The sequence below is a fragment of the Monodelphis domestica genome, chromosome 4, assembly GCF_027887165.1.
Source record: "Monodelphis domestica isolate mMonDom1 chromosome 4, mMonDom1.pri, whole genome shotgun sequence".
Classification (NCBI taxonomy): Eukaryota; Metazoa; Chordata; class Mammalia; order Didelphimorphia; family Didelphidae; genus Monodelphis; species Monodelphis domestica.
Window position 1 is genome coordinate 427,390,099 of NC_077230.1, and position 15,291 is coordinate 427,405,389.

At 40.2% G+C, this 15,291-nt stretch overlaps 1 protein-coding gene across 1 annotated transcript in view; it reads right to left on the reverse strand.

Annotated features, from left to right (window-relative positions):
* LOC103093201 (hemicentin-1-like) overlaps positions 1–15,291 on the reverse strand; it is a 286,577-nt gene that overhangs the window by 177,414 nt on the left and 93,872 nt on the right. The window contains exons 7-8 of the mRNA XM_056826227.1: positions 4,881–5,156; positions 4,251–4,502 (exon numbers count right to left, since the gene is read on the reverse strand). Of these exons, the coding sequence (XP_056682205.1) occupies positions 4,251–4,502; positions 4,881–5,156 (528 nt within the window). The remainder of the gene's footprint in view (positions 1–4,250; positions 4,503–4,880; positions 5,157–15,291) is intronic.

Consider the following 15,291-nt stretch of genomic DNA (forward strand, 5'->3'; position numbering starts at 1 on the left):
TAATGATTAAATGACACCTAGGAGATATAGTGGATGCAGACTGGAGTCAGGAAACTCATCTTTCTGAGTTCAAATCTGGTCTCAGACACTCACTAGCTGTGTGATGCTGGGAAAATCGCTTCACCGTATTTGCCCAAGTTTCCTCATCTGTAAAATGAGCTGGACAAGGAAATGGCAAACCCCTCCAGGATCCCTGCTAAGGAAGGGAGTCAGGAAGAGTTGGACTTGACTTAATAATGACTTCATAAAGAATTTCTCCTCACACATAAGGGTTTTGCTTTCCATCACCATTTGCCTCTATGATTCTAGTTAAGCCCTCTGAGGCCACACAGAACACTTCTAATTCCTCTTCCACATAAGAGTCTAGAAAATTGCTATCAGGCCTCTCCCCAATGCTTTTATTCCTTTTTCTAATATGTAGTTCCCATAATTGATCTTCAGAGACTCCAGACTCCTTCACCAATCTGGCTGAACACTCCCCAGTTCACTGTTGCCCATTGTAAATTGTGTTATCTAGAACCAAATACAATAATCCAAGTGCCATCTTATAGTACAGAAGGACAGCTATATCCTTATTCTTGGAAGTAGATATGCATCACTTAAGACAGCATTAGTTGTTGGGGTAGTTGTGTAGCTCAGTGTATTGAGAGCCAGGCCTAGAGATCAGAGGTTCTGGGATCAAATCTGACCTCAAATAATTCCTCCCTATATGACCCTGGGACACTCACTTAACCTCCATTGCATAGTATTGATCCTAAGTCTGATAGGTAAGGGTTAAAATTATTTTGCATTATGTTTTTTCAACTGCCTGTTACCGTTAAAAATGATAATAAATTTGTTGATCTCTCAATCATACCCAAGGTCTCATTATGCAATCTAACATGGCATTAAAAGTCTATCTCCAATGTCCCCCTTTTAAATTAACCATCCCCCATGAATTCAACTTTTTTAAATGGAATGGGAACCAGTCAGTCACTGCCCCATCAAGGCCAATGCTTTTTGGTAATTTGGACGTTTTATATTCAAGGATAGGACCTGATATCAATCCCCAGTAACATTCATCTTACAACATTCCATCTACAGTGCTAGCTTCCTGAGCTACTTCTATATCCTATCAGCTTTTACCATCCCTATCCTCCCAATTTTTTCTTTCTTTCTATTTTCCTTCCAGTTTCAAAATTATGCTTTCTGCTTGCCTGTAGGATTAGTAGAATATTAGTGGTAATCATTTACAAAGCTCTTTACATATATTATTTCATTTTATCCAAGTCACTCATAGGAACATTGAACAGAAAGAGTTCAAGAACAGAAACTTCAGAAGATTTGTCTGAACTGATGCAGAATGAAGTGAGTAGAAGCAAGAGGGTAATTTATACAATAACTACAGTGTTATGAAGGCAAACAGCTTTGAAAAACTTGGGACCTCTGATCAATGCAGTGGCTAACAAGGATTGCAGAAAACCCATGATAATAGGTTACTCACTTTCTACAAAAACCTACAGACTTCCTATGAAATCAGCTGCCTCACTTCAGAAATGGGATGGATTCAGGGTGTATGTTGCAACAGATATTTTTTGAGATTGGGAATTAGTTTTCCTTGATTGTCTATGTGACATCATAGGTGTATTTTAATCTTGAAACTATTATTGATGTATTAATATTGCAACCTATGTGCTCATGTATGGGATTCATAGGCATAGTACTTCTTGATCATTGTATTTAATAGGTACTCTATTAATTCTGACCACTCTCCAAATCTACATCCCAAAGGTCAGAAGAATTCCTGGGTAGGCTGCCACATTGTCCTAGTTCTCACCTTGCCAGACCATATTCCATACAAGGTCATATGCTGAGTTAATCTACTCCTCTTTGATCTTGTGGTTATCAAGTGAGCCAATGTTAAGTCTTATGCCTTGTCACATGAACATTAGCTACCTCCCATTCCCCATTCTTTGATCCTCCAATAAAAGATTGAGGACATATGTAGGTCACTCTCTGTCTATCACCATCAGAGGGGCACACAAGCTGGATCCCAAGCTCTTTAAGCCTTGTCTCTGAGTCTTTCTTCCTTTATTATATTCCCTCTTTTTCTATATCCCCTTCGCCCATTTTTCCTCAGTTTCTAACTCTGCTTCGCAGGTATCCACCTAAGAATATATTAATTTATGGCTTCAGGCAGTTAGAAACCATACTTATCCCAAAGATTTTCTTATTCATTAGTGGTAGAATGTAGATGGGGGACAGGAAATAGATTTTGGTTAATTGGAAAAAATTAAATTAAGAAAAAGCTCTTTTCAACCACAGGTGTCAAATATATAGCCTGCAACATTCCAAGATGCTGCCTGAACCAGATAAAAAGGTAATTGGGAAATAGTTAACAAAACAAAATAACACACAGATAATTTCATTAATAAATTAAAATTTGTGCTTTAAGCATTCTTATGTACAGATTGAGGCCAATAAAAAATCTTCCCTACTCTAAATTATATGCCGTTGGTGTCTGACTTCCCCAAGGTCACTTCCCCACTTCACAATTCTATCTCTCCCCACTGCTCTCTATTCAGAACATCCCCAGAGTTATGGAGAGGAAGTTGGGATACTCCTAAGGTTTGTAACAATAAAACTTTATGAAATAAAAGGAAACTAAGGCCAGAGATGATCTCTCTATGGTCCTGCTGTACATTAATGTGATTATGGGAGTGGAGGGTCTGTCATCTGTACATGAGAAAGTCTGACCAGTGAATTAATTGGGAAGCAGGAATTCTACTGTGGACCAAGTTACTGGATGCTAAAACCAATAGATGAGAACCAGGTTTCATAACAGACATGCTTCTATGTGACATTTTATGCCACAAAGAGGAAAAATATAGGTGCAATGGTGAATTTCAATGTGTGAAAGGAGACAAAATATACATTCTCCTTTCCATCTCCAGAATTTCCCTGCCAAAGGGGATCAAGGCCAGCCCCATTGCATGAACATAGCTTATACTCCAACCAAGACTGGAAACATTCTGTGGGTCCACAACACCAAGGGAAATGGACTGAAGTAAAGATTATGGGGCAGTCATTGAACCTGCAGTCCTAGAAGTTGAGAGACAAAGTAGGTTGATGTCACTGGGACAGAAGAGAATAATACAATATCAATAACAAGGATGATGACAACAACTCACATTTTTTGTGCTTACCATGTAATGTTAGGATAATTTTATCATTTTGACTTAAAATCTAAATTAATTTTGTCACCAGGGAAAATCCCATATAATAAAATACCAAAGAAATTATGATGATTTTAATTAATATAGAGAGAACGAATTAAGGAGAAGAGAGAGAGAGAGAGAGAGAGAGAGAGAGAGAGAGAGAGAGAGAGAGAGAGAGAGAGAGAGAGAGAGAGAGAGAGAGAGAGAGAGAGAGAGGGGGAGGAAATTTAATTTAATCTGCTCCAGCTCAGGCTGAGCCAGTCAGGAGTTAAAGGCCTTGGCCAAAGTGGCCTCCCTGAGCCCAAGGGAAAGGAAGTCAGTCTTACCCAAGTCACCACAAGACTGTCTCAAGGAAACTGTCTGAGGAAGCTCCTCCAGGCTGAGTTCCACCCCTGAACTGAACCCCAGGCTGCTCATATGGACCTTATCAACCTTGTGGCTCCTCCTCTAAATTTTCACATCTACCAATCACATCAAAGGCTTTCTCCAGGACTTCCCATACTTCTAGTTTTCATCTTCTTTGATTAGATTTTTGAGTTACTTAATATTTCTTTTTTATGTTCACCTTTTGTTAATTACTTGACCTTTTTGTGCTTAATTTAACCTTCATTGGTACTTAACATCTTTTTGTATTAAGGTCTAAAAATAGACTTAGCTTAACGTTATAGCTTCAATATAAGGTGAGAACTAAGTACCTTCATTGTTCAATCAGGAGATTACAACTTTTTATTCCCCTAAAGTACTGTCTAGGTAGGGTGGAGTCATTTTAAAGTTCACAGTTAAAAGGACATTCTCCACATAGAATCCTATTATAAAAGGAACAATTATTATTCATTATTCCAGATGAAGAAAATGAGGCTGTGAACAGAGAAGACATATTTACTACACAGAGAGTAGACAGAAAAGGAAGGATTCAATACAAGTTTCATGATTCTGAGATCAGGGCTCTTTCTAACACAATGCATTGTTCCATGGGACCAGGGGGTTAAATGTACTTATGTCTATCATACCAGGAAAAGATAAAGCCCAATGGGGTCCAATCCAGATACTCACCATAGATTATAAGAGTCTTGTTTGCAGTGCGTGCCAAGCCAGTGAATGAGTTAGATGCAATACAGGTATAGGTTCCAGCATGATTCAGGGATGCAATAAAAGAAAATGTGGCTGAGTTGCTGACTGGTTGTCCATTCTGTAACCAAGTGAATTGTACTGGTGGGTTAGAAATAGCAGAACAGCTCAAGGTAATATTTGCCCCAGTAGGGTACACATCCTGTGTACGGACAATCATGGCGATATCTGGGCCATCTGGAAGAAAGAGAAGGATTCCATATTGAAATTACATTAGAAACAAGGGGCATCTCCTAGTCTGTAACCCATCACCAGGAATCACTGTGTCTCCCTGATGCTCCTTTGATCTGGAAAATTCACAACTGTTCCTCTACTTTTCCAGTTAAGAGCTGAACTTGGAAGATCTTAAGGCTTTCTTCAGTTCATCACCCTGGCTGGCCACCCTCCACCAGAAAGCATGGCAAGGCCAATCTGGGCTCACTAAAGTTAAACGAGGATGGGAACCTCAGAGAGTATTTCTTTAGCTCTCAGAGAAGTGACTGAATTAGCCTGGCCTCTGGGAACACACCACCAGCCTATAAGCAGGCACCATATAGGAAGAACAAATATACTCACAGGCAACATCCAGTGTGAATGGATCACTCCTATTGCTAAACAATGGGTTCTTGATTTCACACACATATGGCCCTTTGTTATCCCTTCTTGTGAGATTGGGGATAGTGAGTATCTTCTTATCCGGGGACAGCTGTATCCTGCTACCAGCTGGGGCAACTCCATTTATGAACCACCGGTAAGCGTGAATTTGACCTGTAGCCTGGCATGTCATTGATAAGTCCTTGGTCTCCACTGCAATAATGTTGGAGGTGACAATGGTAGGTTTGGACAGTGGCGCTGTGCAGAGAATAGACAGAAAATGACTGTGTTGGTCCTTTTTCGTACATTATAATCAAATAACTTGTTTTGAAGTGGCCTCTCTAAGTTCTTGGTAAGGCTGGAGGCCAGAGACCAAGAATCTGTGATTTTAATAGCAAAGACCCCATCCCTTTCTCTGGTACAGGTCTTAATTCCAGGCCTTAGGAAAAGTTCATCTTCAGTTCTTTTGGCTGACAAAGACATTCACATGGAGTCCAAGACCCTGGTGTTCAATCTTTCTGGTCTGAGGCAAGCAGGACTGGGGATGGCATAGCCATTAATAGAGCACTTTTATTTGGATTTGAGGCCTCTCTAGCTTGGCAGAACCAATGAGAGTTTATGATTCCTTGGCCTGGACTTCCAGAAGCCAGGGTTCCTTACCTTGACGGCTTGATAAGGATATTGGGAGAGGCTGGCATGAATGGACTAGGCACAGACCAGAGGGAGATTGTGTTTAAAAAAGGAAACATTACTTTAACTCTAAAGAGGAGAGAAAAGGAAAGGCAGAGAGTGGGAATAGATCACTTAGTAGCAGGGTACAAAAAGAAGAGCCTCAGACTGGGAGTCAGGTGAGACCTGGTTCAAGTCTGGAGATTTCAAACCCACAATAACATCTCTAATGCCTAGGACTGTGATTTGTCCCCAAGAAGCAGTTCCTACCCTTTACAGAAGATTCTGAAATTCTCTGCTTTGGTCTCTTCCCTTTCCTTAGGTGTTTCCTGCCCTCCAACATGAGAATGAGAATGTTGAAGGTGATCTTCAAGCTCAGATATAGCTTTATGCTGGGAATCTAAGCCAATGGGGACTAATTTTCCCTCAGCCTTCATGGCCCAAGGAGAGCCCTTTCCTTATCTCTAGTTGGCAGGTAGGCCTTGTCACTGACACAGGTGTGTGTGCCAGAACAATCCCTGGGGAACATCCAGGAGGATCACCAGGTTTCCTTCCTGGGTGATCTATGGCCAACTGTCTTAAAATTAATTTCCAAATTGATAGGAATAAGTTAGAAATATTTCAGCTTCCTTGACCTTTATTCTTGTTATTTTGGTAGACCTTGCACTCCATCCCTGGGACTCTGTTGGAAAATTTAAGGTGAAGAAGAATGAGCCATTTTTTATCCAGTAAAGCCAAGTGGGACTGGTCAGGAAGGTGACAAATCTGAGGTCATGTAGCCACCTTTTGAAGTGGGGGGGAGAATATGAAGAAACAGTGAGCATTCTCCTGGGCAAGAAGGCCATGGACTTTTTGGAAGGTGTTTTGGCAGCATCAGTGGATCCAATGCCTGACATGACATAGTGAATATTATTGGACTAAGAGGGAGAAAGACCTGAGTTCAAATTCTGTCTCAAAATGTTACTGGCTGTATGACTTACTAGCAAGTCCCTATCTGTGTCTCAGTCTTCTTATCAGTTAAATGGGTAAAATAATCTCTCCCTCCTAGTGCTGTTGGCTCAAATGAGACCATATATAGAAGTTCTGCATAAATTCTGAGAATAGCCTGAATGAAGGTTCAGAGGAAGAAAAGTACAGAGTATGAGTCTGGGTACCAAAGGCAGACCCAGGCTGTCTGAGCACACAATGCATGGCCAGAAGTATCTGAAAGGTCTGATGCCATTTCATAAGGGATAAGGTTTAATGCCAGACTAAGAACACTCAAGGATAGTCTGTAGGCAATAGAGAGTCATGAGCAGAGAAGAGACATGAGCACACACTTATTTAATTGAAGGATCAAATGAGGGCACTAGAGATACTTAGCCCAAAGAAGAGAAGACTTGAGGGGGAGGGGAGACGTTTCTCCAAGGACTTGTGTTATAATGGGTTTGATGCCCCTGCCAGGGGATGCTCAGTGGTTACATTGATCAGGGAGGGACTATTTCCTAATGTGTCAGTCTCTTTTCTCCTTACAGCAACATTCAGGTACCCTTTTATCTCTTGTCTATCACAGAACAACTCTTTTTTAAAAACCCTTACCTCCTACATTAGAATCAATACTCTGTATTGTTTCCAAGGCAGAAGGGCCAGGCAATGGGGGTTAAGTAACTAGCTCAAGGTCACACAGCTAAGAAGTGTCTGAGTCAAGATTTGAACCCAAGATTTCCTGTTCTACAGCCAGGCTCTCAATCCACTGAGTTACCCAGCTACCCCTGCAGATCAACTCTTCAGAGGAGGTAATGGCTTCTTTTTCAGATGGGGCAGGGATTATGATTGGAATCTTGGTGATTCTGATTGAGAACTCTACTATTTTTTTTGTCAGAAAGATAGGAGATAGGATTCTGTGGCCCCTGACTCTCCTCTCTCCTAGTTTGCGTCCCAAAATGTGGGAGAGAAATCAAGATGATTCCTCAATTCCTTGACCTTCTCTAGGGCCCTGGTCTTCCTCCCTGGCCCAAGCTTGCCTTTCAAGCAGTATTTACTGCTGTGGTTTTCATTGTTCTTTTCAGAGTTATTCATTATTCCTCCTTTTTTTTCAACTTCTTTTAGAAGGACAATGGGGGGGGGGGGATAGGGTAGAAGGACATACAGGGCTAGTAATCATAACTATGAATGAGAATGGCATGCACATAATGCAAACAGATAACTTAGAATGGATTATGAAACAGAATCTAACAAGATGTTGTTTATAAGTATTGCACTTGAAACATATTAACCCTGAGTGAAAATAAGGGGCTACAGCAGAATCTATTACACTGCCTCAGAGGTTAAAAACATCAGGGTAGCAGTCATGATCTCAGACAAAGCAAAAGGCAAAACAGATCTAATGAAAAGAGAGACATTGGAAAAGTATTTTGCTCAAAGTTAGTTTTGATTAAAATTCTCTGCAGAGCATATCTTAATTTTAAAACATAATTATTTCTAAGTAGTAAAATTATAATCATAATAGCAGGTTAGAGAAAGAAAAAGTTCATGCTGCCTGTGGCCAGCTGACTGGTTCTCCTGGCTACCTCCTCTGTGAGCAGGCTGCTCCAAACCAGAGCCAGATCAGGTCAGTCATTAGATCCAAATGAGTGGAATAAATGTGAGTCCCTGGATGCTCAAATTAAAAACCTGGAGTCCCAAAGGGAGTGTAGAAGAGACAGAATTTTCTTCCTTCTTTCTCATGAGAGAGGGCACCTGCCAGGCTGGGCAAATGTAATGCATGGGCATAAAGATAAACATTATGGAGATTTATAACGAGGGGACCACACACACACACACACACACACACACACACACACACACACACACACACACACACATCATCATCATCATTATCTGCCTGACTCCCTTGATCCAGAGGAGGGCAAAGGACACACAGGCTAGGTGTGAAGTCTACCCCAATCAGAAAATAGAAGGATATATAGCATGAGCTCCACACTAGCCCCTACTTGGAAGCAGTGAATTTATGGGGAGGGAACCATGTCCTCACAAGTAATTCTCTTAGCTTCTACAGATATGAAAATTATCTACTGCTTTCCTTGTTTCTTGAGTTGGGTCAGGATGTCCTTACACAGGGAGCACAAGGGGCCTCCAATCTTCCAGATTTGCCAGGCCTGCCTCCTAAATCTATTAAGCAAAGGATCAAGAAGTCCTTGAAACTAAAGCAGACTTGCTTGCACATTCCATTCTTAATCAGGGGTGAAGGCTGGATGCTTTACCTTGAGAGGAACACACTTAATTTTATTTCCCTCACAGCAGAATAGTTTGACTTTCTGCCCTCTGTACCAATTTATGCTCATCATAACATCCCTTTCCCAAGCCTCTTTGATTGCCAGACTCAGACTTCTGTCCTGACAAGGGGCAGATCTACTAGACTCCAGCAGTAACCATGCCATGGTGGGAATGGCTGCACAATGCTTCTACACCATCTCCTAGCAGGGAAGACAAGAGAAGAGAGGACTCCGCCTCAAAGATCAGTCAGAGGTTCAGATATAAGATTTTTTGTAGGAAAATCAAAAGGTTGCTTTTGGATTCCAAAAAAAGAGGTTCAATTTTCACAATCTCATACACACTGAAGAAATATCAATCCTAAATATACATGCACCAAACATTATGGCATTCAAATTGTACTTACTTTGTCAGATTTATTGGATTATTATCATGCAAAATAGTTTCCAATAATTACTTTTATATTTCTTCATTGGTGATTACTTCATTCTAATCATTTGAGATAATAGTAGTTTAGTTTTCTTCTGTCTTTCCTTAAAAAAATTACTAACCAGTGAATTATCTATTTTATTGTTTTTCTCACAAAATAGCTCTTTTTCTTAGTTATTAGTTCAATGATTTTCTTACTTTCAACTTCATTAATCTCTCCTGTGACTTTTAGGATTTCCCATTTGGTATTTAATTGGTTTTAAAATTTTTGTTCTTTTAAAATTCTTTCTAGTTGCATGCCTCATTCATTAATCACACTTTTTCTTTATTTTATTGATGTAAGTATTTAGAGAGGTAAAATTTCCCCTAAGGACTGTTGGAGCTACATCTCAGAAATGTTGGTATATTCTCTCCTATTGTGTTATTCTCTTTTTCTTTAGAATTTTTTTCAAACCTTTATCTTCAACTTTAGAATCAATACTATATATTGGCTACATGGCAGAAGACCGGTAAGTGCTAGGCAATGGGAGTTAAGTGACTTGCCCAGAGTCCCACAGTAAAAAAGTACCTGAATCCTAATTTGATCTTTGGACACCTCCTGTCTTTAGACTTGGATCTTAATCCACTAAATTATCCAACTGTCCCTGGGTCATTCTCTTTAATGAAATAATTGATTTTTTTAACCTACCCATCTTTTAGAATTACATTATTAAGTTTCAGATAATTTTTAAACTTTTTCTGTAGCCATTCATTAAATGTAATTCTTATTATGTATGTATTTAATAGTTCCCTTTTTCTGCATTTGTTTCTGAGGTTTGTATGACCTAATACATTGCCAATTTTTGTGTAGGTGCCAAGTGTTATTGAGAGAAAATATATTTATTTCTGTACTTCTTGAGTTTTCTCCAGAGGTCTATCATATCTAACTTTTCTGAAATTCACTTCCTTAACTTCTTTTTTTTTTGTTAGATGTATCCAATTCTGAGATGGAAAATTTGAGGTCCCCACTAGTATAGTTTTCTTTATTCCTGAATTTCATGTAACTTCTCCTTTAGGCATTTGGATGCTATGACATTTGGTACATATAGGTTTGGCATCGATATTGCTTCATTGTCTAAGATACCTTTTATCAATATGTAGTTTCCTTCCTTTATTTTTTTAGTCTTAGTCTCAACACTGCATAGTGGTTCCAAGGCAGAACTGTAAGGGCTAAGCAATGGAGATTAAGTGACACTTCCAGGGTCACACAGCTAAGAAGTCTTAGCCCTTATTTGAACCTTGGACCTCCTGACTCTAAGTCTCACTCTCAACCCATAGAGCCACCTAGCTGTCTACTTTTTATCTTTTCAAACTTAAGTCTATTTTTATTTTTGCTTAGCTTGAGGTCATGATTGGCACCCCCACTCCTTTTTATTCACCTGAAAGCAAAATAGATTTTGTGCCAGCCTTTTATCTTTTTTCTGAGTATTTCTCCCTGCTTTAAGTGTGTTGTTTATGAAAAAAAAAAACAGATTATTGGATTTTGGTGTTTAATTCCACCCTGCTACTCACTTCTGTTTTATGGATAAGTTCATCCCATTCCATTCACAGTTATGATGACTAATTATGCATTTCTCTCCATCTCATTTCCAATGTTTATCCTTCTCTCTCTCTTTACAGGCTTTCCAAGCCCACCAATGTTTTGCTTCTGACCATCACCTTCCCCAATTCACCCTCTCTCCACTCAAATCCCTCTGCCCCTACCCATTCTTCCTGTCCTCCACCTTCCCTAGAGGACAAGGTAGATTTTCAAAGTCAATTGAGTGTGGATATTATTCCTCTTTGAACCAATTCCAATGAGAGTAAGGTTTGAGCATTTCCCATCCTGCCCCTATCTTCTACTTCATTATCAACTCTTTTATGACTCTACATGAAAACTAATTCATCTTGATCTTTCATTCCCTCTTTTCCCCATGCAGTCCTCTTTCTCATTACTTAATTTTTTTATATCATCCCATTCTATTTGAATTGTGTCATGCTTTCTGTGTATACTTCTTCAAACTGTCCGAATAGTGATGAAATTCTTAAGATTTACTAGCATCATAGTCATATAGGGGGCTCAGAGGGTAGGCTTCAGACACTTGGTAACTGGGTGACCCTGGGTAAGTGACTTAACCCCATATTGCCTAGCCCATACTGCTCTTCTGACTTGGAATTGATAGTTTGTACCAATTCTAAAGAAGAAGGTAAAAAAGGTTTTTTTTTTTTTAATAGTTGCACAGACTTCCAGGTTAAGATGGCTCCAGAGTAGAAGCAGGGCTCTTCTTCTCTCCACCTGCCGAGACACAGTGCCTCAAAATGAGAAAACCAAAGTCAAACGAGTGAAGGAGTTCCATGGTAGGACACAGCATGGAAGGTAGGCAAAGTTAGAACATTTCCATGGTAAAAGGGAGCAATAATTCCCCCACCAAAGTGCCAGCTCACCAGCCCTCCCCCACTTCACCTACCTTACCAGAGTCCAAGGAAGCATGGAACAAACTTTTAAGTTCTAGGAAACAGCCTGACTGAGATCAACACAGACTTGTCCCTAATAGAAACTAGACCTGGGACACCAGAAACCTGAGGAAACATGGAAATTGGATGCAAAGTTTGAGCAGAGGACATGGCTCACAACAAAATGCCACAGAGAAGCAAAAAAAGCCTCCAGGAAAAAAAAAACAACCTCTCCATCACTCAATACAGAGACTTTGCCTACACCCTATACCCTGGTGTCTTCCAGGCAATCTTTAAGTTCTTAGAGGCTACACCTGCCCCTAAGAACAGCTAGATACTGCTAAGGACTGAGAAAACATCCTAAGGCAAAAACCTCTCCAGAGCCCAATACAAAGATTGCCCACATTCCTCACTTAGACTTCTGATCATTAAGGACCAAGACAATGGTCAACAACTCCATAAACACCCCCCAAAAAACCCTAAGAAGAAAATTTTAATCCTTGATAATTGTATGCCAAAAAATCCAGACTAAAGAGGACACAGCAGAAGAATACATACAAGTAAACACACACAAAACTTTGGGAAAGAAATGGAAGTTGGTCACAAGTTCTTGAAGACTTTCAACATGAGATTATGTGAAAAATGGAAGAGATTTGGCACAAAAAAGGGGGAGGAGAATAGTTTAAAAAATAACAATTTAAAAGACAGGATCTCCCACTTGGAAATTGTATCCCAGAAATAAATGAAACAATAAACCAATTGAAGACCAGAAATAACCTGCTAGAAGCTATGACAAGCAGGATAAAAGATCAAACTGAAAAGGAAAATCAAAACATCTTACCTGAAAACCAGGCTTTACAAACTAGAATTGGACAAGTAGAAGCCAATGATCTCACAAGACAATAAGAATAAAGTTAGCAAAATCAAAAGAATGACAGATTAGAAGGCAACATAAAATATCTCATTGAGTGGTTGACCTGGAAAATAGATTTCCAAGAGAAAATTTGAGAAACATAGGCCTATCTGAAAACCTGAAAACAAACAGAAACCTTGACATTACACTACAAGAAATTATCCAAAAAACTGCACTGAGGTTCTTCAGCAATAGGGCAAAATAGGCATCGATAGAGTCAATACTACAATACTACACTGCTACACTAAATCCTCAAAAGACAACCCCCAGGAATGTAATTGCCAAATTCAAAAGCTTCCAAGCTAAGAAGAAAATATTACAAGAAACCAGAAAAAGACAACTCAGATATCAAAGAGAACCAATCAGGATTACAAAGGATCTAGCAGCCTCCACACTAAAAGACATCAAGACTTGGAATATGATATTCATAAAGGCAAGAGAATTGGGTCTACAACCACAGATTACCTACCTATCAAAATTGACTATATACTTACAGGGAAAAGTATGGACATTCAATAAAATAGAAGACTTCCAAATATTTGTAATGAAAAGACCAGATCCAAACAGAAAATTTGACATCAAAAATAAAAAACCAAGAGAAACATGAAAAGGCAAATAAGATGGGGGGGGTCTTATTTTTTTGCTTTCCTTTAAGGGCCTCAATAAATACAAATTGTTTATATTCCTGTATGGGGAAATGTTATTTGTAACTCTCAAAAAATTATGTTCACTATCATAATAGTTAGAAGAATTATTCATAGGTAGAGATTGGGGTACTAAGTGGCTTAAAACCATAAAAAATGGAAGTTGATCACAAGTTCTTGAAGACTTTCAACATGAGATTATGTGAAAAATGGAAGAAAGATAGGAAAAGAAGGCTAAAAAGTAATACTCAAATCTTACTCTCAGTGCAATCAATTTCAAGAGGGAAAAGCATTGAGATCCATTGGGGTATCAAATACAATCTTACCCTATAGGGAACTTGAGAAAGGAAAACTAAGTAGGGGAGTGAAGTGGGGGGTTAATAAAAGGAAGGGAAAGAGAGGGAGAAGGGAATTTAATAGATCCCCAAAAACGTGAATAAAAAGGGAGGGGCCAGGACTTCCGCTCAAGATGGTGACTGAGACACAGCAAAAGTTCCGACCTCTGAAAACCCTTCCTTACTGATCACAAACTGAATGCTACGAGGGCACACCAAAATTCAAGCTGAACAACAGGACAGACCCGGAGAACCCTCCTTCTGGATTTGGATCAAAAGGTACGCCCCCCAAAAGCCAGAATCCAAAATCACTCGAATCTAAGGGGAACGCAGAAGGAAGGTCCCAGGACCCATCCCCCCCAACCCAGAGGGCTGAGGCTGCAGCAGCAGCGGGAACCTCAGGGCTGGCAAAAGGGCCTCAGGGCCCTGAAGGCGCATCTTGAAAACAACCTGAGCCAGTCTCAGGGGCACCCAACACAGACAGCAGGGAAACAGAGAGAGACAGGGGGAACCTGTAGCCCCCTGGCTGGGTCCTTCCATCTGAGTCTCACGGAAGTTTCCTGCTTCAGGGCACATACAGTCCAACCCAGCTGAACTTAATGCCATCAGGAGCCCTCAGAGCTTCTGAAAGGACAGAAACCAAAAGGCCAGCAAAGGGGTTGCTCTGAAGGGCGAATGGCTTACCTTGAAAGTAACCTGGGCCAGTTTCAGGGTATCCAACACATAGTGCAGAGGAGGTTTTTTTTGCTTTTTTTTTTTTTTTTTTTTTTTTTTTTTTTTTTTTTTGCTTCTGGGCTCATCCAGCCCAACCCAGCTGAACTTAATCCCATCAGGCGCCCTCAGAGCTCAGGGAGGCCAGGACCCCTCCACCCTTAGATTGCAGGGTCTTCTGAAAGAACAGAAACCACAGGGCCAGCAAATGCACTGAGGTACCTTGTGGACAGTGCTGTGTCAGGCTCAGAGCATGGAAGTAAGACAACAGAGAAGCAACTGGAGGGAACTGAGAGCAGTAACACCCAAAACTCTGGCAGGCAGGGGAGGGCAGACCTTGGGCTTCCTGTGGAAGACAGAGCAGCTGTGGAGGGAAAGCCAAGAGGGGGTAGGGGGAGGAAGGAGGACAATATGGGAGGGAAGGAGAGTGGGAAAGGGGAAGGAACAAAAAGGGTGGGGCTAGAAAGGGAAACATATCAAGCGAGGGGACGAGGGGGACTGATTTAAAGTAAATCAATGGCTTAAAAGGTTATAGCTAAAGAAGAAAGGTCAGAATTAGGGGAGGATATCAAAATACCAGGGAGTCCACAAATGACAATCATAACTTTGAATGTGAATGGGATGAACTCACCCATAAAATGTAGACGAATAGCAGAATGGATTAGAATCCAAAACCCTACCATATGTTGTCTTCAAGAAACACACATGAGGCGGGTAGATACTCACAAGGTCAGAATTAAAGGATGGAGTAAGAACTTCTGGGCCTCAACTGAGAGAAAGAAGGCAGGAGTTGTAATCATGATATCTGACAAAGCTAAAGCAAAAATAGACCTAATTAAAAGGGATAGGGAAGGTATCTATATTTTGTTAAATGGGACTTTAGATAATGAGGAAATATCACTAATCAACATGTATGCACCAAATAGTATGGCACCCAAATTTCTAATGGAGAAAGTAGGAGAATTGAA